Here is a 22822-nt window from a genome sequence, read left to right on the forward strand (position 1 = left end):
GAGGAGGGGGAGAGAGAGAGAGACAGAGACAGAGACAGAGAGACAAACAAACAAAGGACAAACAAATGATGTATTCAAATATAAGTCCATTGCCCCATTTGAAGAGGGTTAAACAAAATTAAACAAGATATTATAGTGTAATATATAATTATTCTTAACACACAAACAATATAGGAATATAAAAATAGTGCATGTACGTGTAAATATGAAGACATCAAGGGACATAATTTGAAAAAAAATCGTCATTATGTTATTCGCTAACATCATACGTTTCAACTGAATTTTGACGCCTTTTCAAGGCTTTGTAGATATACACAGATAACTTAGTTATAATATTTTCATTTTTTAAGATAACAGCATTTGTAACGAAAACATGTTTTGCCTGTCATAATAAATGTGTAGTATGAATTTTGTTCTTAAATCATGAAGATATTGACAACGTAATATAAAGTGTATTTCATCCTCGGTTTCTTCTTTACACAATGGACAGATTTCATCTTTCTCGTATCTGTATCGGGAACTGTGTACAGCAATTTCAGACATCCCCAATCTAAATTTCGTGAACGCACATCTCATATATGTATTCATATTTAACAAAATGTATGGTTCGACAGTGGGAAGTGTCTTAAATTTTCCATAAAAACTAGGAGGGAGAGGGAGAGAGAGAGAGAGAGAGAGAGAGAGAGAGAGAGAGAGAGATGCCTCGACCGTACAGTTAGGCCTACACATAGCGCTGGTTTTCTCACACCGAACTCTTATTTTATTTCTGGTTTGTATCTCATTTCTGTCATCAGCCTTTTACGGAGGGCCTTTCTTTAATTTTGGTAACATTTCAGTGTATTTAGTCATTTGCTTTTTGTTTTGTTTCAGTCATTTCAGTTTATTTTATGTTCATGTTTTATACAAACGTAGGGTAAGCTTTGCACACCTTACCAGCGGATTTGGTTATGCCTGTTTTTATCCCTCTCTTTGAAACATATAAGACAAGGAACTGTTGCTTTCTAAGCCATCATTGTCGTTAGTAGGGGGCTCAGTAGGTGGTGTCCTAAGTACGTTAAATCAGAACAGGCACCACTGAACACCACTGAAGTGACTCAGCAGCAGTGCAGGGTTTCCTCTAGAGTGTGGCCGCCTGGCGACCTAACATCGATGGTTCCCTGTGGACTGCCGACGCTGGAACTGCGACGGACGAACCAGGGTGTGGCGTGGGAGTAATGTCACTGAAACGGTGCAGATAATGGGGCAGCAAAAAAAAAAAAAAAAAAAAAAAAAAGAAGAAAAAAAAAGAAGGAACTGTTGCTTTTTTTCGTTTTTAATGCAGATGTGGTATTCAGTAAATCATTTCGGATCAACCCGCACACTTTGACACCTTGAAACTGAAATTGAAACGCTTCTTCTTGTGTCCTCAAAGTAGATGTGGGTGTAGCATATATGGATCAATCTGCACACTTTGACACCTCCTTGAAACTGAAGCTGAAATGCTTCTGGTTCTGTTCCCACCGTAGATGTTGTATGTAGATCAGTCCGCACACATTTACACCTTGAAGCTGAAACTGAAATGCTTCGTGATGTTTTCCAAAAAGCAGATGTGATGTAGCGTATGGAAATATGGATCAATCTGCAAGCTTTGGCAGCTACTTGAATCTGAAATGGACAAGACCCTCCACCACCACCCCTCCTTCCCCTCCCCACCCCCTCCGACACCCCATGAAAGGAAGATAACTCATGCACACACTCCCCCATCGCCCCATGAAAGGAAGATAACTCATGCACACACTCCCCCATCCATCTTCAGTATTATCACACACGAGCATGCAAAACAGTCAGACTGGTCTTCTATGTGTGTTATGTCTCTTTAACAAACAAAAAAAAATTTGTTAATGCATTGTTCAATAAAATGACAGAACAAAAAAAGAATCTGAAACTGAAGTGGGTGAACCTTTCTCACACACACAGGACTCACACTTCTTCGCGGAGACCCGGGAAACCTCAGTTCTTCACGAGGTCCTGCCGGGCGTCTTGAAACAGCTGCAGCAGGAGGGCAAGCTGCCCGAGGATCCCCACTTCTTCTCTTGGAGCAGTAAGTCTGGTCACGTGTGCCTAGCGGTAAAAAAACACACAAAAACATACGCATTTGTCCATAAAGCTTGCATGATAACCTTCCTGCATGTTTCGTTGCCTTGTTCCCCGCCAGGGTCGTTTATACTGCTGTTGAAACAACATTGAAATATCACATCTGGGTGGCATCTATTATCTAACTGGTTCGAAAGAGAAAAAAAATATATGTGTCACCAATTATGGATGTCTGGTACAGGTCAGATTAATTGCCATTGTGAACCTGAGAGAGAGAGCGAGAGAGAGAGAGAGAGAGACAGATAGAGAGACATACAGACAGGCAGAAACAGTGAGCCAGATGAGACAGATGGATAAGATAGACAGGGATTACCACATCCACCTCTTACAGAAGAAGACAGCCTCAGATAATCGCGCACTGTGGTGTGTGTGTGTGTGTGTGTGTGTGTGTTGGTGTGTGTGCGCGCGTGCGTGCGTGCGTGTGTTTGCGTTTGTGTGGTGTCCCAGGCACAGTGAAGGAGGTGGAGGAGGGCCTGGTGTCCTGTGTGGAGCCCAAGCGGCAGACGGTGTGTCTGATGGCCCGGGCAGGCAGCACTGGCCAGGACTCCACCATGGGCACCACCACCAACACCAAGAAGCAGCAGCGCTCCATCCTCTCCGATGCGCGGCTGCCCGAAGAGTACAAGACCCCCACCGGCAACGACGGCGCCGACAAGCTGCGAGAACTGATCGTGGAGCGCTACAACAGCTTGGGCAGCAAGGACAACTTGTTCCTCTTCAACGCCAGCAGCAAGAAGACGGTATCCTACCTGCGGGAGGTGTGCACGCTCTTCCTGTCCGCCGTCACGCGCCTCATCAGCCGCCAGGTGGCGCACCACGAGTTTGACATCACGCATCACATGACCACGGCGGCGGACGGGGTGCAGCACGTGGGCGTGGCCCGCCAGGCCTGTGTTCACTACCTGGGCGGCGAGGGCTTCCTGGGCAGGATGTCCGAGCTGCTGGGCAACCCTGCGGTGGTCCGGCCCCTGGTGGTGGTGGGTCCCGAAGGGGCGGGCAAGACGGCGCTCACCAGCCTCCTCGCCTGTGCCCTGCCCCGCATCGACCCCGTCCACAAGGTGGTGTTCCGGAGTGTGGGTCTCACCCTCAGCTCGTGCTCCCTCTTCCACCTGCTGGCCAGTCTCTACAGCCAGGTGGCTTTCATCTACGACCTGAACCCTGCACTCCCCGATGACCTGACTCTCTTCGGGGCGCTTCAAGCGTTCAGGGACATTCTGCACGACGTGAGGGAGAAGACGTTGCAAAAGGGGCCACTGACTGTCGTGCTGGATGGGGTGGAAAAGCTCCCGGGGATGACTCCGAAACATTTGAGTTTTCTCCTGGGATCCATCCCACCAGGGATCACCTTGATCCTATCCATGCAGGACTCAGGGTCTCTGTTCGACGTCGTCAGGTCTGTCACAGGAGTACAGGTGATCCCGTGCCTGCCTTTCACAGCAGAAAGGACAGGGGCCTACGTCAAAGGTTTCCTGGCCAGGCGTGACAAAGTGATCACCAGTGACCAGCAGCGTGCCATCCTTGCGGAACTCTCTGAAGACAATGTTGCTCTGGTCGCTAAGGTCTCGGCTTCCGCGGCCTCACGCTGGCCGTCACACACTTTGAACGACGATCTGGACTTCTCCCAAGACATGGAGAGTGCTTTCCACCGCCTGGTCGAGTCGTGCGAAGTTCAGCTGGGCTACGGTTTCACACGCTATGTCCTAGCGCTTCTGAATGCTTCCAGATTCGGTCTGGCTGAGTTCGAAATCTTGCACATCATCGCCACTGACACGAGTTTCATTGATGAAATCAAAGATGAGGCGGATGACCTCAGTGTGCTGGAAGGTTACCCGTATCAGCTGCAGCTCAGTCGTCTTCTGACCCGGCTGGAACCTTTTCTACATGAGGTGAAGACGGAAGGGGAGACGATTGTGAAGATTGCTCATGACATATTGAGGTATGTTGTGGAGGTGAGGTACATGACGGACTCTTTCAAGCACCACGTTCATTCCAGACTGGCCACGTTTTTCCAGTTCACAAGACGAGGCAATCTCCTGAGCTCCAGGGACATAGTTGAAGGCAAGCACAAGGAGCTGGCCCATTACTTGTGGCGCACTCTCCGTTCCGTGCCGCACCATCTGTGCCACTCCCACCCGGAGCCAGAGGAAGCATGGAAGAAGCTCAAGTCGGTGGTGTTTATGAAGTTCTCCTGGGTGATCAATGAGATCTACTCTGGGTTCTTCAATGACTTCATCGATGACATGAACTACGCTCTTGAGGTTCTCGGACTTGACTCAGACATCTTGTTCTTGAGACAGTTCCTGAACGGCGTCCGTGAAGCTGTCATCTTCAACCCTGTCTCTCTGGCCTCCCTGATGGCCGGCCAGAACATGAAGGGAATGGAGGAGATCCAGAAGTCCGTACTGGAGGCAGAGGAGTGGCTGAAGAATGTCCACCTGCAAGTTCTCGTCCCCACCAGTTACACCACCCCTAAGACCAGTCAGCTACAGTTGAAGGAGACTCTGGCCAAAAGGGTTAAATCCATAGTGGGCATGCCCACAGAGGAACGGATGATCCTTCAGTACGAAACCAGTATCAGCTTCATGGAGCACAAGACTGGGGAGGAGACCGCCCTGGTGTCGGTGTCTGAGCCCATTGTCAGCATCCACCGGTGGGGGGACGGTATGTTGACCGTGGTGACGTCATCCCTAAGCGGGCGATTTACCCTAGAAACCTACGCCGTAGAAAAAGGTCGTCACATCAATACCACCAAACTGCCGGAGTCCTCCATCTCCTGGCTGAACGTCAGGCCGGACGGCGTGGGGTGTTACTGCTCAGGGAAGTCCATGAAGAAGGTGGTGCTGGAGAAAGGTCAGGTATCAGAGCTGTTCGTCACGCAGGAGCACATCGCGGACGCCTGCATGTCCCACGGGCGGATGTTCAAGCTGGCGGTCCTGCACACATCCCCCGAGCCCCACCTCAGCGTCTTTGATTCGCGACACCCGGGCAGAACCAAGCCCGTGTCGCTGCTGAGTCACGCAGTCAGCCAGCGGTGCAAACCCCTGGCCATGACCAAGGACAGCCTCTTCATCGTGGTGGCCTGTGACCGGCACCTCCTGGTGGTCAGCCTGAACGCCGACCGGGTCGTGCACACGCTGGACCTCAACAACGTACCCGTCTCTCTGACTATTTTCTCCAGAAGCCACGAGCACGTATTTGTGGGAACTCCGACAGGCACCTTACGCTGCTTCAAGCTGGACACAGGAGCCATGGTCATGAACACCACCCTCCAGAAGAAGAAGAGACAGGAACCTGAAGAACCCATGATCACGTCTTCCTCAGGTGATGGTGGTGAGGATTCTGTCTCAACAGGAAAACCACCAAAGGTACATTTCAGACCCAGAAAAAGGAAAGAGCAGAACCAGGGGAAGGGAGACGAACAGCTCTGCACCATGGTGACGTCGGAGGACGACCACTTCCTCCTGGTGGGCACCACTCAGGGCCGGGTGCTCATCGTGCACGTGCCCACCGGCGAGCACGTGTGCGTCATCGACAGCGGTCAGGGGCAGGTGAAGGCCACGGAGTACTTCACCAACATGTCGTGGTTCCAGAGCCTGGCCACAGTGGACGTGACGGGCTGGGTCAAGCTGTGGAACCTCACGCCCCTCCTGCTCCAGGCCAGGGCCGCCATCATGGACATCATCACTGATGAGGTAGGTGCCGTCACGTGTGTGTGATCGTCAGCCGTGTTCGACTATAACCATCACAACGGCAGAGGAGGCAACTGCTGTCCCGACTATCTGGGCTAGAATTTGATTGTAGTAGAGAGTGTCTTGCCCAAGTTACATCCCCACTCTCTCGGCCAAGAGGGTTTTAGGACAGTCGGCGCTGGGGATGGTCCCCAAAGGCCAGCTACCCCCAAGGCTGCAGCACTAATAGCCAGTGCGATTTTGCCTCCTAGTTTGAGAGTCATAGTCCTTCACAAAATACTATGCTGCTTACTTACTTATTGCCCATTAACATGATCAGTCCCATTCCCTCCACCAAACTTTGAGTGCTGATCTGAACACTGGTCATTCTATTCAGATGAGACGATAAACACAGATCCCAGCATGGTGCAGCATGCACTTAGCGCATTATGAAATAACCCACGACAACAAATCTCGCCTATCCTGATCTGTTAAAAAAGTAACAACAGATAATTCTTATTCACATTCACCAATCACAGATTTATTTGTAATCTCAGTGACGTCTTTCACTCAGCCACCCTTTCTTTTTCAGTAGAGGTTGAGGGTGTTTTTGTTTTTTTTAAAGGAGGAAAAAAAGGTTTTTGAGATCTTGAATCTTGGAAATGAAACTCGGAGCTAGACCTACAAATCGAACAGGGAAGATATAAAAATACACCGAAAGAACAAAGACTGTGATACTTGTTTAGAAGATTAGATTCACCTTTTAGACAATTGTGTAAAGTACAATACTTACAGATTCCTAATCGATATATGTCGTCCAAATGCAAAGCCTAGTGAATTGATCCTGCTAACAGAATTACAGCCAAGGTTGGCGAAATTTGTTCATGAATGTTTCTCTTCTTAATATGCTCATGTTTATGTTTTATTGTGTCTTATAAACTTTCAGGTTTTATGACAATAAAAAGTATTCTATTCTATTCTATTCGGACATTCTTTCAGGACCTGCGGAACGAGGAAGAGGCCAAGATGGACCTGGCGCTATACTGCAAGCACTTCCAGGAGCGTCGCAACGACCGGGTCTTCCTCAACGGGCCCGATGTGGCCTCCTTCTACCTCGGGGAGGTGCCCCCGGACCTCTTCCTCCCAGTGCAGGGTCTGGACCCCGCCCTGCAGGCCCCGCTCTCCTGGCTGACCACTGGTCAGCTGGCCGACTGCGCCCACGTGCGCGCCCTGTCCACCGGCACCGACCTCAGCGAGGTTAGGAGGATAGGAAAAGGGAAAGATTTTGGGGTTTGGGTTAGGTAGTGGGGGTGGTGGAGCGGAGGGGAGTTGGGCAGATGGGGATTGAAGGGAAAGCGTTTTGTTTTTTGTTGATGTGTTTCTTTTAAATGATGTGGGATATTTCTTTCGAGCGAAGTGAATCGTTTTTTGTTTTCTTCCGTTTTTTTTTATGTCTTTCTTTTAAATGATAAATGTGGTACTTGTTTCGTATTATTACTCACAAATCACACACATGCGATGATCATTGTCATACAGTCGTTCATTCAATATCAACATAAATGCATGAAAGACATTCAAAAACAACAACAACAACAACAACAAAAAGAAACAAAAAAACATAAACAAAAAAAAAACTTAAATGCTGTTTGACAGTCAGTTGTGTTTCAACCATGACCATCAGAACAGCAGAGGAGCCAACTGCTGTCCCAGTTATCTGGGCTAAAACTTGATTACAGTGACGAGTGTCTTGCCCAAGTTACACCCCCCACTCTCTCGGCCAAGAGGGACTTTCGGACAGTTGGCGTTGAGATGGTTCCCAAAGGCCGACTAGCCCCCAAGGCTGCAGCACTAATAGCCTGTGCAATCTTGCGTCCTAGTTTGAGAGTCATAGTCCTTCACAAAAGACTAAGCTGTACTTAAATGCTAATACAATACAACACAACACATTACAACACAACCACACCTCATCACACACAATTTACAAATTGAACCTACTAACTCCCCCAGGTGCTGGTGACAGTCACTAAAGACGGGGACCTGGTTCGCTGGAGTCTCCATGACGGCTCCTTGGTGTCCCTCCGGCCCTGCCCGGGCCCCCCGGCATCTGAGGACGGGGACTGGAAAGCAGAGGTAGAGTCCGTCAGGACCGTGTACTACGATCAGGCCGTCTTCGTCGTCGTCAGGCCGTCCTGGAGCAAGAAGAACACAGTGGCTGTGAGTTGTGTGTGTGTGTGTGTGTGTGTGTGTGTGTGCGGGAGGGGGCGGGGTGAGGGTAGGGGGGGGGGGAAGTGTTTGTGTTTGTGTGTGTGTGTGTGTGTGTGTGTGTGTGTGTGTGTATTTCTGTCTGTCTGTCTGTGCGTGCGCATGCGACTAAGAGAAGTTTAGTTTCATAATGATGCACACAACTGGTCAGAACTAAATGCATGAACGCCCATGACCTCTTCAGGTGCAGTACTCGGAAGACAAGAAGTTGCACCCGCTGACGCTGAATGACGCCATTTCCTCCTACGTCAGCACCAACAGCTCCTTGATAGTGCACGTCCTTTCGAGCGAACAAGGCGGTAAGATCATGCTACCTCCCCCACCCGTAACCATGAGCCCGTGCTCCTACTAGTCCCCCCCTCCCCACCGAGTACCCGCCCACCCACACCTTCCTCGAATCTTCCCTTTAACCATATAATCGACCATTGACTTGAAAAAAAAATCAAAAATGAAAACACAGTCACAGATAACAAGCAAGAATGAAAATAGATTACACACACACACACACACACACACACACACACACACACACACACACACACACGTATATATCTATCACACACACACACACACACACACACATATATATATATATATACATACATACATACATATGTGTGTGTGTGACAGATATGAGCAATATTCAATCTTCATTAATTTTGTTGATACTTTGCTCAACAAAGTGAAAAAAAGAAACAAAAAAGGTGGTTGTTTCGCCCATCTGCGCCTGATCTAAGCTAAAACGGGGCTTGTTTATTTGCTGGTTATTTATTCATTTATTTATTCATGTATCTATTTATTTGTTTATTTAATGATGCATTTGTTTATTCATTTATTGATTTTATTTCATTTAGTTTTTGTTTTGGTGCCCCGAAATTTTGGAATTTAAAAATAAATTCGATGATAAATGATGATGGGGGCGATGAAGATGCTACTTGACAAAGCTGTACTCATAATACACCCCGGCGTCTGCCAGGCTGAGAGGTACAAACATATTGGTCAGAAAAAAAATAATAAAGAGCGACACACCCAAAGACTCAAAACATCAGTGGAGTGGATGACCATCGGCCGTGTGGTCCCAGTCTTCCAGTTTAAGCCCATGGTACACTTTAATCTAAGTATGAGCCGTCAAAGGGCAAAAACAAACAAACAGACAAACAAAATCCAACCAGCAAACAAAGAAGACCCCCTCCCCTCTCCCCGCCCCTCCTGAAAAAAATCTGATGATCTCTTGTTGACTGAACCCGTGTTCTCCCAGTCGTCAGACCGCTGTGCTAACCACTTGGCCACAGCGGGTTTGGTCGCTTCACTAGTTGGTTATAAACAGGGAGCAACATTTCCGTGACATGACAATGTCAGCACAAAATGTTTGATGACGTTTTGCAGAACTCTCCCTCGTCTTCTGGGACCTGGTGAAGGGCCAGGAGCAGGACAGGGTGCTCCTCTCCAAGGACAAAGCGCTGTCCAAACTGGCCCCTACCTTGACCTTCTCCAACGACCTCAGCACCTGCGCCCTTCTCGTCCCGAGCGGGGGCAATGAGGCCTTCTTCACCCTGAACGTCTGGACCCTGAAGGTCAAGGCAGAGGAGCCCGACATCTCCGAAGACAAGGACGAGGACGTCTTCCCCCATCCTCCCGGAAAACCTTCTTCGCAAGGAACGGTCCACGATCAGAATTCTGGCAGAGGTTCTACAACGAAGGAAAGCAGAGAGTTTGAACTCCGGCAACTCTCGCTGGAGATCCAACCCACGGCGATCGGGTTCGGGCTGAATGATAGCGTCCTGCTCCTCGGGACGTCCTCGGGACTGACGCTGATCGTGTCCGTGGAGACGCTGAAGATGACCTCGGTGATGGCGGCTGAAGGGGTGGAGCCGGCGGTCAACCAGGCGCTGTCTCCAGCGGGCGCGTGGACCCGTCTGGCTGCCGCTCACCCCGGGGAGGTGAGGGGAGTGAGGGGTGCGGCAGAGAGTAACGTGGTGACGACCACGTGCGGCAAGGTGCTATGCGTCTGGAACCTGCTGCAGAAGAGGCTGCTGATTCGGGTGCCCCTGAAGGGGGATGAAGTGAGGAGCTTTTGTTGTTGTTGCTGTTGTTTGTTTGTTTGTTTTCAATAAGTTTTGCTCTAAATTCGTTGGGTTGATTCGAATCCACTTGAAGGGGGAGGAAGTGAGGAGGCTTTGTTGTTATTGTTTTCAGTACGTTTTGCTTAAATTCGCGGGACTGATTCCCTTTAGGGCTAATCCCCTTGAAAGGAAAGAAGTGAGGAGCTTTTGTTGTTGTTATCGTTTTCAGTAAGTTTTGCTTAAATTCGTAGGGTTTTTTTTTTGTTTGTTTGTTTTTTTATAGTATGTAAACAGATGTGGGTTTTTTGGGGGTTTTTTTGTTTTTGTTTTTTTGTCTCATTCATGTAATATTTGAATATTTTCACGTCATTAATGACACCTGAAACCTGACCTTGTGTCAGCGCGTGTGTGAGTGACATAATTATATACCCAGAGGATATACTCATATGCTCATAATAATAATGATAATCACTTGTGAACATTATGCGACTGATTAGCAATGTTAGAAAATGAGCTTCACGACTCTTTCACTCTCTCCTTTTCTCTCTTTGTCTTTCTCTCCATCTCTACGACTCTCAGTAGCTTGGAGCTCCATGCTACTCACACTCCCAAACCTTAGATATATATATATATATATATATATATATATATATATATATATATATATATAAACAACTGTCAAAGAACAACACCAAACAATAAGAATAAAAATAACGAACAAAAAAGCACCTTAAATGTTGTATTTAAAGTGAATGATCCGATCATTCCTTTCAACTGACTGCCATCCTTTCAAACTAGTATTTGTGTTTGTAGTACTCTTTTTGTCAAAACAGGTTTCTCTGTGTGAAATTTGGGTTGCTCGCCCCAGGGAGAACGCGTCGCTACACTTAGAGCACCACCCATTTTTTTGTGTTTTTTTTCTGCCTGTAATTTTATTTGTTTTCCTTTCGAAGTGGATTTTTCTACAGTATTTTGCCTGGGACAGCCTATTGGTTGCCGTGGGTTCTTTTACGTGCGCTAAATTCGTGCTGCACACGGGACCTCGGTTTATCGTCTCATCCGAATGGCTAGCGTCCAGACCACCACTCAAGGTCTAGTGGAGGGGGAGAAAATACTGGCGACTGCCGGTGTGATTCGATCCAGTGCGCTCAGATTCTCTCGCTTCCTAGGCGGACGCGTTACATCCAGGCCAACACTAACTGCCATCCTTTCAAAATGACTGCCTTCTTTCAAACTAACTGCCTTCTTTCAAACTAACTGCCAAACTAACTGCCATTCTTTCAAACTAACTGCCTTCTTTCAAACTAACTGCCATTCTTTCAAACTAACTGCCATTCTTTCAAACTAAATGCCATCCTTTCAAACTAACTGCCATTCTTTCAAACTAAATGCCATCCTTTCAAACTGACTGCCATCCTTTCAAACTGACTGCCATCCTTTCAAACTGACTACCACCTTTTTTACCCTTTTTTTTCAGTTCCTCCATCACATACTGTCACGTGACTGTCGCGTGCTGACCTTCGTGACCTCCGGAGGGGTGGTGGCGGTGTGGGGGGTGCAGGAGAAGAAAGAGCTCTGCGCCTTCAAGTCAGCAGTAGCGGTGAGCTCCCTTGCCATGACGCCAGACTGCCGCAGGGTAGTGGCGTTGTTGGACGACGAGGTGACGTCACGCGTTCAAGTGTTTGACGTCAGAAACATTGACGACATCCGAGTGGATGACGGCAACCAGAGCGAGGGGAAGAGGAGCAGTGTGGACAGTAGAAGCTCTTCCATATTTGACATGTCAGACTGAGCCAATCGCTAGCCTGAGCGAGCATCTCGCTGGTCGATTTTGTGGATCTTCAGTCGCTGTTGATAGATGATTTGGTGCTAGGCAAAAGAAACAACAAGAAAACCAAACATACATACATAGACCAGCATTGGTGCTGAGTAAAACAACAGTACAGTACCAACAGCAGCAGCAGCAGCAATAACAACAATAGCAGCAGCAACATTAGCATCACCAGCAGCACTACCAAAATCAGATCCACAGACCCCAACCATCAGATTTATCTATATAACCACTACCACGATAGACAATGTTCCGATCGCAATATAGGCCTAAATCAAAGACCAGGCACAAACTTTGGTCTCGTGGTGTTCCTTATTACGATCGAAGACTGCAACAAACAACATTATGATCGAACCGAGCCGCGACCGATCCGGTTTGGTCTCTGTAGGCCTAATCTTTTCCTTCTGATCTGACTTGAGCGGGACTCTTTGAAGTATTTTGGTTTGGAAGAAAAACAACATAACACAAACTGCACAACATGGTGAAAGTCCTCATGACTGATGATCAGCTGCAAGAGAACGATACAAGTAACCACAGCCCCTTTGAAGAGAGGGGCGGGGGTGATGGTGGTGGTGGTGGTGGGGGGGGGGGATCCACACACCCTCTACCCTTTTTAGTCATGTGACTGGAGCACAGGACTCACCCCTCAAAGAACCCAACTTTCACCGAACTGGCACCCAAACCCTGAATAAGTATAACTTGACCTCAAGGCCGTCAGCCGATAGGTTCTCAACTCACCTGTGATCTGATTCCGTCCAACTGAGACATTTGTCAACGGCTGGGCATAAGGGAGTGGGCGTGGGGGTGGTATGGAAAGCCATTAGTTTTCATTCCACGGATGGGCATTGGCATATCTATGGGAGGCGATCGCTGTTTGATTCAGCCTTATTGTGTCATGTATGATCTGACATCAACTGAACAAGACCTGCGTGCGCTTCACGTCACTGGGCTCGGGAAGCGTGGGCCCACCAGTGGAAGCCTCACAGCGACTTTGTGAAGAGACTCCTGACTCTGAAGAGATCGCTGCGTGTGGTTGTACCTGATGCATTACAGTACAGGGGTGCTGGGAGGGGTGGATGGAGAAGGTGGAGGACGGAGAATCTGTGGATTTACATAGACAAGTAGTTGCTCGAGTACATTTTCTTTTCTTTTTCTTTTAATGGTTTACAATTATTGTATATTAGTCCAATAGAAATAAAGATTAAAGATCCCCTAGCCTTTTTACGGCCATTAGGGCATTGACTTCATGTTCACTGTGTCTTGGGCTCGGTATAGAAAGGCGGGACCCAATCCTCTGCTTCTGTGGCTTTAAGCCTTCACCAACCAAAGTCAAGTATCCATTCACACCTGGATGGAGTGAGGAAATCCGGAACAAAGTGCCCTTCCCAAGGACACGACACCATGCCGAAACGGGGCCTCGAACTTCGACCACTGCTGAACACTGGATTAGAAGTTCAACGCCTAATGTTAGTCCAGATCGAACCAAAAATCTCCCCAAGGAATCATTGTTTGCATGTAGTAAAATGGGATTAGCGAAATGTTTATGATAATTGGCTGTCACTGACGTATATGTACGTACGGTTCTTTACATTACAAGATTTCAGACAGATAAGCGTGCTTTTACATCACAGGGTTTCAGACAGATTAACGTGCTTTTAGATCACAAAGTTTCGGACAGATAAACATGTTTTTACATCAGAAGGTTTCAGACAGATAAACGTGCTTTTACATCACAAAGTTTCAGACAGATAAACGTGCTTTTACATCACAAAGTTTCAGACAGATAAACGTGTTCTTACATCACAAAGTTTCAGACAGATAAACATGTTTTTACATCAGAAGGTTTCAGATAGATAACCGTGCTTTTACATCACAAGGTTTCAGGCAGGTTAACGTGCTTTTACATCAGAAGGTTTCAGACAGATAAACATGCTTTTATATGAGAAGGCTTGACTAAACGCGTTGGGTTACGCTGCTGGTCAGGCATCTGCTTGGCAGATGTGGTGTAGTGTATATGGATTTGACCGAACGCAGTGACGCCTCCTTGAGCTACTGATTATATGAGAAGGTTTCAGACAGATAAACGTGCTTTTACATCAGAAGGTTTCAGACAAATAATCATGGCACAAAGCTTACAATGGTATCTGTAACTTTACGACTTTGATCAAGGTGATGGTTAAAACGAGATTTTTTCAATTATTTCAGTTTCCTACTTAATGTCTTCATCGGTAAATGTAACCGTATCAAAACCACTTTATGACTTCTGCTAGATCGCTGTTTACACAAGTAGTGTGTTTGTTATGAGTTTTTGACCTAGCCAAGTTTTATTTTTCTGTTGATTTCTTTGATTCCTTGTTTTTTGCATTTATATGTCAATGTGTACCAAAGCCAATCAAATGGTATGAGAGAAACAGGTATAAATGTCGAAATCAACTTATTTGACCGTGTGAATTCAAACAATTGTCATGGAAAAACGAGCGAAGATTTTCATTACATGATTAAAACCATCGGAGCAAGTCGTGAGAACCTTTCTGTCTTGGAAGATTGAGATGAAGTGTTCTTCATACGGGTTGACAAATTATTTCTGCGGTCATGTTACTTTTTAGTTTGTAATTCGATGAAACATGTTGCATTATATCACTCTGTACCCAGAAGGCCAAATCGGTTTGACAGGACCATCAATGCTCATGTCATTTTGCCCGAAAGTAAGTGCACAGATCATAGTCCATGGAGATTTTTTTTTTTAATCCAGACACAAATCATATGTTTCAATGTTTCACGCATGCACACACACACACACACACACACACACACACACACACACACACACTCTAACACACACACACGCAACACACACACACACACACACACACTCTAACACACACACACGCACACACACACACACACACACACACACACACACACACACACACACACACAAACACGCACATGGAAACACACACACACACATACACACATTTCTACTTGTAGGAATGGTTATGCTAAACGATTTTCAAGCGGAAATCTGTACTTTTTTGTTTTGTTTTGTTGATATTCTATCTGAATGCGTGCTAAAACATGTAAATAAACTAACGGAATATGAAGTGTGAAAGACTAGATGAATATGGATGTGTGAAGTGTGGATGTATAAAATATGGAAGACAATGAATAATCACACACGTTCACACACACACGCGCGCGTTCTCACACTAAATTGCAAGCGTTCATTCACACACAGATACGGGTACACACACACACAAAAAGAAAAGAAAAGGATACTAACCAACAGGCCACCCAACAAATAATAAATCCGTTCATTCATCTATCAATGCACCATGCAACATATTCCAACACTGGCTGCAGAAGAAAATTGTTAAACCTATCTTACCACGTGGTTAAGCTTGTTCTGCTTTTTGCCTTATCTTCATAGCTTCTGATATAAATTTTGCTAAAGAGATTATCACCTTGTGATCTTCTGGTTAACATTTTAAAGAGATCTTTTCTTTTTGTAAATTCTTTTTTCAAAAACCACACATTCACTTCTCAAATGATCATATGATTTACAATCAAACATGAAATAACATTCATCATCACTGTGGAGTTACACAAAGGACATTAAGAATTTGTGGACGTACCTGACATAAACCATTTTTTGTTGGCATTAGAGCCAAGAGTTCGTAATCTAAATTGGGCAAGCATTGTACGATGCCATTCATTCGCAATAACAGTTAGGAATTTTTCAGCTTGAAATATACCTTTAAATGCATGGAACGAGCTGTACTTATCCTTACCTTCCATGTCTGAATGCCAATTTTGTTTAAACATATCAAGCAGTCTGGATTTAAATTCTGAAATAAAAGTTTCATCATGCCCCACACCTTGACACACCACACAATCGCAAAACCATTTTCTGACAAAACGTTTCTTACACAAGAAGCCCAGTTTTCTTTTCCTTTCTCTGTCTGGGATAACATGATATCATATGCCTGTTTACAAAGTCTACTCTGGGGCAATTTCAACAGTTTAAGCCAATACTTAATGCACTTTGCATATGTTTTCACATACAAAGGATACCTCCCAGTTTCACCCTACAGAACTTTGTTCTATATGATAATGATATATATATATATATATATATATATATATATATAAAGAAAGAGAGAGAGGGAGAGAGAGAGAGAGAGAGAACAATGGATAATGGGTACCGTTAATATCATCAGCAGTGAACACATTACTTGACAGAGGTATGTTATGGGATACAACTGTTAAGAACTCTTGCATAGTATAAAACGAGTGGTAGCCCTTTAAATTCCTTTTATTTGTTTGATACGTGGTGGCACGTAAAAACTAAACGGAGTGATAAAAATGACGATGATAGTGATGATCATAATTTGAGTTTGATTGTTTTGCACTGAGGATGAAAAACACAAAATGACCGTCAGAACCAATGTCTACAGACCCCAGCAAATCGTCTGGAAAATAGGGACTGTACTACATTGTATTGTATTGTGTCATATTGTATTGCATCGTATTGTAACAGCAGATTTCTCTGTTTTCTTTGTGAATTTCGGGCTGCTCTCCCCGAGGACACAGCATCGCTATCGTGCAGTACCACTCAATTTCTCCACTTTTCTGTCTGCAAATATTTTTCGTTTGTTTGTTTGTTTTTACTCGTAAATATCAAAGAAGACTCGTATAGAATGCTACCAGAGATTACCCTTCTGTTGCTGTGGGCTCATTAACGTGTAATCATTTTTTTAATAAATTTTTTTATAATAATTATTATTTATTTATTTATTTATTTGTGTAAGCTTATCTATTATTTATTCACTTTTTTTTTACATTATAATTATTTATTTATTCATTTATTTGTGTAAGCTTATCTATTATTTATTCACCTTTTTTTCCCCTCAAGGCCTGACTAAGCGCGTTGGGTTACGCTGCTGGTCAGGCATCTGCTTGGCAGATGTGGTGTAGCGTATATGGATTTGTCCGAACGCAGTGACGCCTCCTTGAGCTACTGAAACTGAAACTGAAACTCATTAACGTGCGCTAATTGCAACTGCATGCTGCACTCGAGACCTCGGTTTTTCGTCTCATTCGAATGACTAGTACTCAGACCATCACTCAAGATCTAGCGGAAGGGGAGTGGGGGAGTAAAAACCCAGCTTATGATATGGGATTCCAACCTGTGCACATTAGATTCCCAGGCCAGCGCTTCAGTGAGAGCGTGGAGTTAAGGATTAGGGGACGGTCTTCTTCTTCTTCTTCTTCTTGTGTGAGTAGGCTTTTACGTGCATGACCGTTTTTACCCTGCCATGAAGGCAGCCATATTTCGTTTTCTGGGGTGTGATGCTGTATATGTTCTTGTTTCCATAAGCCACCCCGAATGCTGACATGGATTTCGGGATCTTTATCGTGAGCATTTGATTTTCATTATGCGAATACACACACGAAGGGGGTTCAGGCACTTGAAGATCTGCACATTTGGTGAACTGGAAAAAAAAAATTCAACATTAACCCACCAGGTTCGAACCCAGAATCTTTAAATTGAAAGTGTGTGTGTGTGTGTGTGTGTGTGTGTGTGTGTGTGTGTGTGTGTGTGTGTGTGTGTGTGTGTGTGTGTGTGTGTGTGTGTGTGTGTGTGTGAACTCCGTCCGTGAGAGTCCGGGTCTGAATCCAGCTCTTGCACTTTCTCCCAAATTTGACTGGAAAATCAAACTGAGCATGCAGTCATTCGGATGAGAAGATAAACCGAGGTACTGTGTGCAGTACGCACTTGGTGCACTGAAAAAAGAACCCATGGCAACGAGAGTGTTGTCCTCTGACAAAATTATGTCGAAGAAATCCACTCTAATGGATACACAAATATGTATTCATGCACACAAGGCCTGACTAAGCGCGTTGGGTTATGCTGCTGGTCAGGCATCTGCCTAGCAGATGTGGTGTAACGTATACGGATTTGTCCGAACGCAATGACACCCTTCTTGAGAAAATGAAAGTGAAAACTTTGGACTGTGTCCGAATCTATTTTTCTCTACTCGCGCGAAAACAATAGCAACTGAGACATGTCTTAAATTTCTTTAATTGTATCAGCCAGTACAGTGGAATTCGCGGTATTTCATCACTTACACGCAGACAAACACAACACATGCCACGGCTGACAAACCAGAGAGACGCCATACAAAGAAACACCAGGCGAGAGAGCTGAATTCCTTCCCAACAAAACAATTTGAATAAAAATAATTTAAAAAACATGCACAATCAATGCTAATATCATATCGCGCGGGGATTTCCATAGGCGACAGAGCTTTAAGTAAACGTTGTTTTGATGAGGGAAGCGGATTAACTGTTTTGAACCGGTATGGCCCGAGACTGCTCGGTATTAATTGTGGAAAGTACCCATGGAATTTCATATACCCGGGTTGCACGTCTTCATCATCATTTCGTTGACAGCGCAGGTCAGGCGCACTTTAACCCAGTTGGTTTCAGAAAGTTCATGGGTTCGTGAGTCGAGGCGACGGTCTGGCGGAGTGAAATGAGATTCCTTTTCCCCGTTTTTAACAAAGAACAAAGAGATAAGGTATGCCTGCTTCGGTGCTCTCTCCTGGGAAGATCATTTGTTAATGCTTGTGCAAGGGAAATTTTCGATAACAAATCGTACGTACATGCCATCGCTGTCCCTTCCTTTCTCTTTTCTTTTCCTCCCATTTCCTTCCCTCGCCGCCCACCCCCACTCCGTGACCCTCGTTGACTTTTAACTCTTTGACTGCTGAAGAGGAGAATGCTTGACACTTGTCAGTGAACGGCTGTCACCCTCGTTGGAACAGAAAACATCCCGAAGGCTCAGAATATCAATCATCATGTTGATCTCCTGGGTCAACAAGTATCTGCAGACCTGCTTGTGCCTGGTCCCCCCTTTCGTGTATACGTATACGCACGCAGAAGATCAAATACGCAACGTTAAAAAAAATCCTGTCATCCATGTCAGCATTCAGTGGGTTATGGAAACAAGAACGCACCCAGCATACACCCCCACCTCCCCCCGAAAACGGAGTATGGCTGCCTACATGGCGGGGTAAACATCAAAAAACGGTCATACACGTAAAATGTTACATGTCTGCCTGAGTCAGTGTATGTGTGCATGCCTGAAATCTGATTGAATGACACAGAAAAACGAATGATGAGCGCCCAATGGCAGCCATCAGTCGGCTCTACCCAGGTACGCAGCCTGTTGTGCAGATGACCCCCTGTTTGTAAACGCTTATAGCTTGGCCTCCGACTAGGATAGGCGTTCTATAAGTACCCATATCATCATTCATTCATCATCTATCTGGACGTCTTCCTCTAATGGGACTACTTTACTTTTATACAGTAAAACCAGTTACGCCACTTAAAAGTATTGAAAAGACAAAAACAGACTGCACTTCCCTCACCTCAGTTACTGATCTTATTTCACCAAGAGTTCAGCAGCCAGATTGGCTGGAAAATCGAACTGGGCGTCCAGTCATTCGGATGAGACAACAAACCGAGGTCCCGTGTGCAGCACGCACTTGGCGCAGTGAAAAACAACCCATGGCAACGAGAGTGTTGTCCTCTGGCAGAATTATGTCGAAGAAATCCACTCTGATAGGTACACAAATATATATGCATGCACTCAAGGCCTGACTAAGCGCGTTGGGTTATGCTACTGGTCAGGCATCTGCCTGGCAGATGTGGTGTAGCGTATATGGATTTGTCTGAAAGCAGTGACGCCTCTTTGAGAAACTGAAACTGAGCAGCCAAGGGGTTAGGTCTTGAACTGTCCCAGCAGTCTGCAACATGTCAGTGAGAAAAGAATGACTATCGAAGGAGCCGGCAAGAGTAGTCTTGGTCATTTTCTTGTTTCAAGATCCCTTTTCACATACCTTTTTTTCATTCATTTTTTTCTTTCAAACTATTCAAACGCTAACACGTGCATCATTTCCCCCACTAGCATTGCTGATAATGTTTATTTTCTTCTTTCTTTTTGCCAAAAGGACTGTTTCTTTAATAAAAGTTACCAGAATGTGCGTTCAGGCGTACATCCGCGTATGTATAAACACATGCATACTGCTTGCGCGAGCGCGCACGCACGCACGCACGCACACACACACACACGCGCGCGCGCGCGCGGGTGAGGGGAGGGAGGAGGAGGAAGTAGATGGTGGGGGAAGCGATTTGTTCAACAACAGTGCGTCACGGCCAAATCTCGTCACAATAGTTTATCAGGCCTTATTGTCAGGGGTCTGTCAAATGACGTTTCTGCCATGGATCTGTTCCACCACAGCCACAATGAAATCACTGGATGCCATGGCTTGTACTTGCTATCAGTAGGGATCAGTGACGTAAGGACGCTCGCGCTGCGGTTTCCACCAATGGTGATTGGTCAGTCAGTGGTGTATCGCGATCATTTAAAGCCACCGTCACACACTCACTTCGCAGTGCAGCAGTCATAACTCTTCGAACTGTCCACCCAGCAAGTGGTCAGTAAAAACTTCGACCAACGTGCAGTGTGATAGTGTCGGATCGGTCAGCAGTCTTGCTACCAAGCCAGTCCAGCGGCAGCACGAGATGTCCACGTCATCTTTGATACGGTGTGCTGCTGTGTTTGCAGTGCTGATATGTGGATGGTACAGTTGTTTGGCAGGTAACAGTTTATGATGATTATAACTGTTATATATATATATATATATATATATATATATATATATATATATTGTGTGTGTGTGTGTGTGTGTGTGTGTGTGTGTTGAAGCTTACATAATCATATTTAAATTTTGGGTCACAAGTCCTTGCCATGGTTGATATATCCAATACAAAATAATTGTCTCGCGTTCTGCGTTGAGTAGGTATCCACAACATCATTGATCTTCTTCAGTCATCGCTGCAAAGCTCATCCAGATGACTCTAACAGAGTGTTTGGCTTTTACGACCTTCCACTACCTTGGCAGCAGATGGACTTCAGAAGATTTCTGCAGTGCATGACATTTGTGTCATTGTTCAAAACGACGACCGTGTGGCTGCTAACCTTGACTCTGTGTGAAGAAAGGAGAAACCCATACTGCTGAGCTCACTCCAGTTGCATTGCTCGGACGGAAGAGCCTAGTATGGTCGTAACCAATGACGTAGTTTGGTCAACGTAGGCATTTAATCACGTGTAACTGTCCTAGAGAGGAGCGGCCTGCCTAGCATCGAAAGCCTGCTGATCCAGTGCCAGCTACGCTGGACAGGACACTTTGTCCGCATGACAGACAGCAGGATCCCGAAGATGCTTTTGTATGGCCAGCTGAAGGAAGGCCACCGCGAACTTGGAAGACCCTGCAAGAGCTTCAAGGACACCTTGAAGACAAACCTCAAAGCCTGTGACATGGACATCGCTTCCTGGGAAACTGATGCCCTTGGCCGCTCTCGCTGGAGGATGCTGTGCTCTAGTGGCATAAAGACGTTTGAAAACAAGAGAACGCTGGCCATTAAGGAGAAGAGTGAGTGAAGGAAGCAGGGCTTAACTTCTGGAGACGTTTTCCTTTGCAACACCTGTGGGAAGTGCTGCGCATCCAGAATCGGCATCTTCTCCCATATGAGGACACACACCGACAGATAAGCCTGCCTGCCTACTCATCCGTCGGTCCGACGGGAGACTCCATCATCAACTGTCAAAAAGTTCGAACCAAGCAATGCAAATGGTACCTTGCAGTGGGGCGTCGGGATATTTTTCCCACCCTCTGATCTTGTGTGGTCGTCTTGTTGCTGTGTCTTTATATGTGGCTCCTACACACAGATATTTGACAGAGAACGTAACATAAACCAAAACAGCACGAGTAGTACCACACTGACTTGTTAGGAAAAAATAAGAAAGCTCTGCACTGGTTGAACAATGTGAATTTCGCACACAACAGTTCACGGTAATAAGTAAACACAAAAGAGCACCGCACCACACCACACCACACCTCACCACACCGCACCACACCACACCACGCTCCCGTTTAATTGAATAACCAAACCAGCCAAGGATCACCACGGGTAAAGAGCTTGCGAAACAATGCATTTCGACTTCAGTACAGTGTGTGATGACGTTCAGACCCAGCGTACATCTCTCGATGTCACTCTCTCAATGTGGCACTGGAGCAGGAGTAAACATTACTAAAAACCGCTCGTGGTGTGGATGAAAATAACCTGGCCATAAATCATATGTTTCAATGTAAAATTGCAAGAAGGCTTGTTACTGTATCATTTACAGAAACGTGTTCAGATAGCTAATTTTACAACGCGACATTTTTTTTTTTTTTGGTCGTGTTCGCATTGCAAACAGTACTGAAACGATGAACATTTAAAATTCCCCTAAATGAATGTGATTATTTTTTTTATTAGGCCTACACTGTTTCATTAAACAAAGTTCGCAAACGGACGATGAATCTGATGTATAAAACATACGTAAAAATACAGTGTGACTCCGTCATCGGTCTCGTATAATGTCACACACACACACACACACACACACACACACACACACACACACACACACACACACAAACACAAGTTGGTAAAGACATGTTACAATCAAATAGCTAGAAACATAATCAATGCACCGAATGGTGTTGTACAAACTTGAAGGCAGGAAAAAAAAGAAGAAAAAAAGAAAGATAACTCTCAAATCAATCATGGCACTGGCTGTAGTTTTGACCGAATAATTTGAGCCAAGTGACCCGAGTGACAAACCACTTTATTTTTACTCTTTCTGATAGCGCTGACAGTTTGAGAGAAAGGTTCGAGGTAATTTTAGTTTGACCGCTCGGTATTTGATTCGTTTTATTCTCTGGCTTGTGGTGAGGCCTAAACAGGCTATC

The 22822-nt window shown here is 45.6% G+C and overlaps 1 protein-coding gene across 3 annotated transcripts in view; it reads left to right on the forward strand.

The window, feature by feature from the left end:
- The window catches only part of LOC143285645 (uncharacterized), a 63763-nt gene extending 48982 nt beyond the window's left edge, over positions 1 to 14781 (forward strand). For all 3 annotated transcript variants that reach the window (XM_076593044.1, XM_076593050.1, XM_076593055.1), the window contains 7 exons: positions 1957 to 2080; positions 2581 to 5825; positions 6801 to 7058; positions 7809 to 8015; positions 8248 to 8362; positions 9450 to 10126; positions 11604 to 14781. In XM_076593044.1, coding sequence (XP_076449159.1) covers positions 1957 to 2080; positions 2581 to 5825; positions 6801 to 7058; positions 7809 to 8015; positions 8248 to 8362; positions 9450 to 10126; positions 11604 to 11918 — 4941 coding nt within the window. In that variant the 3' untranslated portion in view covers positions 11919 to 14781. The remainder of the gene's footprint in view (positions 1 to 1956; positions 2081 to 2580; positions 5826 to 6800; positions 7059 to 7808; positions 8016 to 8247; positions 8363 to 9449; positions 10127 to 11603) is intronic.
- The last annotated feature ends 8041 nt before the right edge of the window (positions 14782 to 22822 follow it).

Source organism: Babylonia areolata, chromosome 1, assembly GCF_041734735.1.
Source record: "Babylonia areolata isolate BAREFJ2019XMU chromosome 1, ASM4173473v1, whole genome shotgun sequence".
Taxonomy (NCBI): Eukaryota; Metazoa; Mollusca; class Gastropoda; order Neogastropoda; family Buccinidae; genus Babylonia; species Babylonia areolata.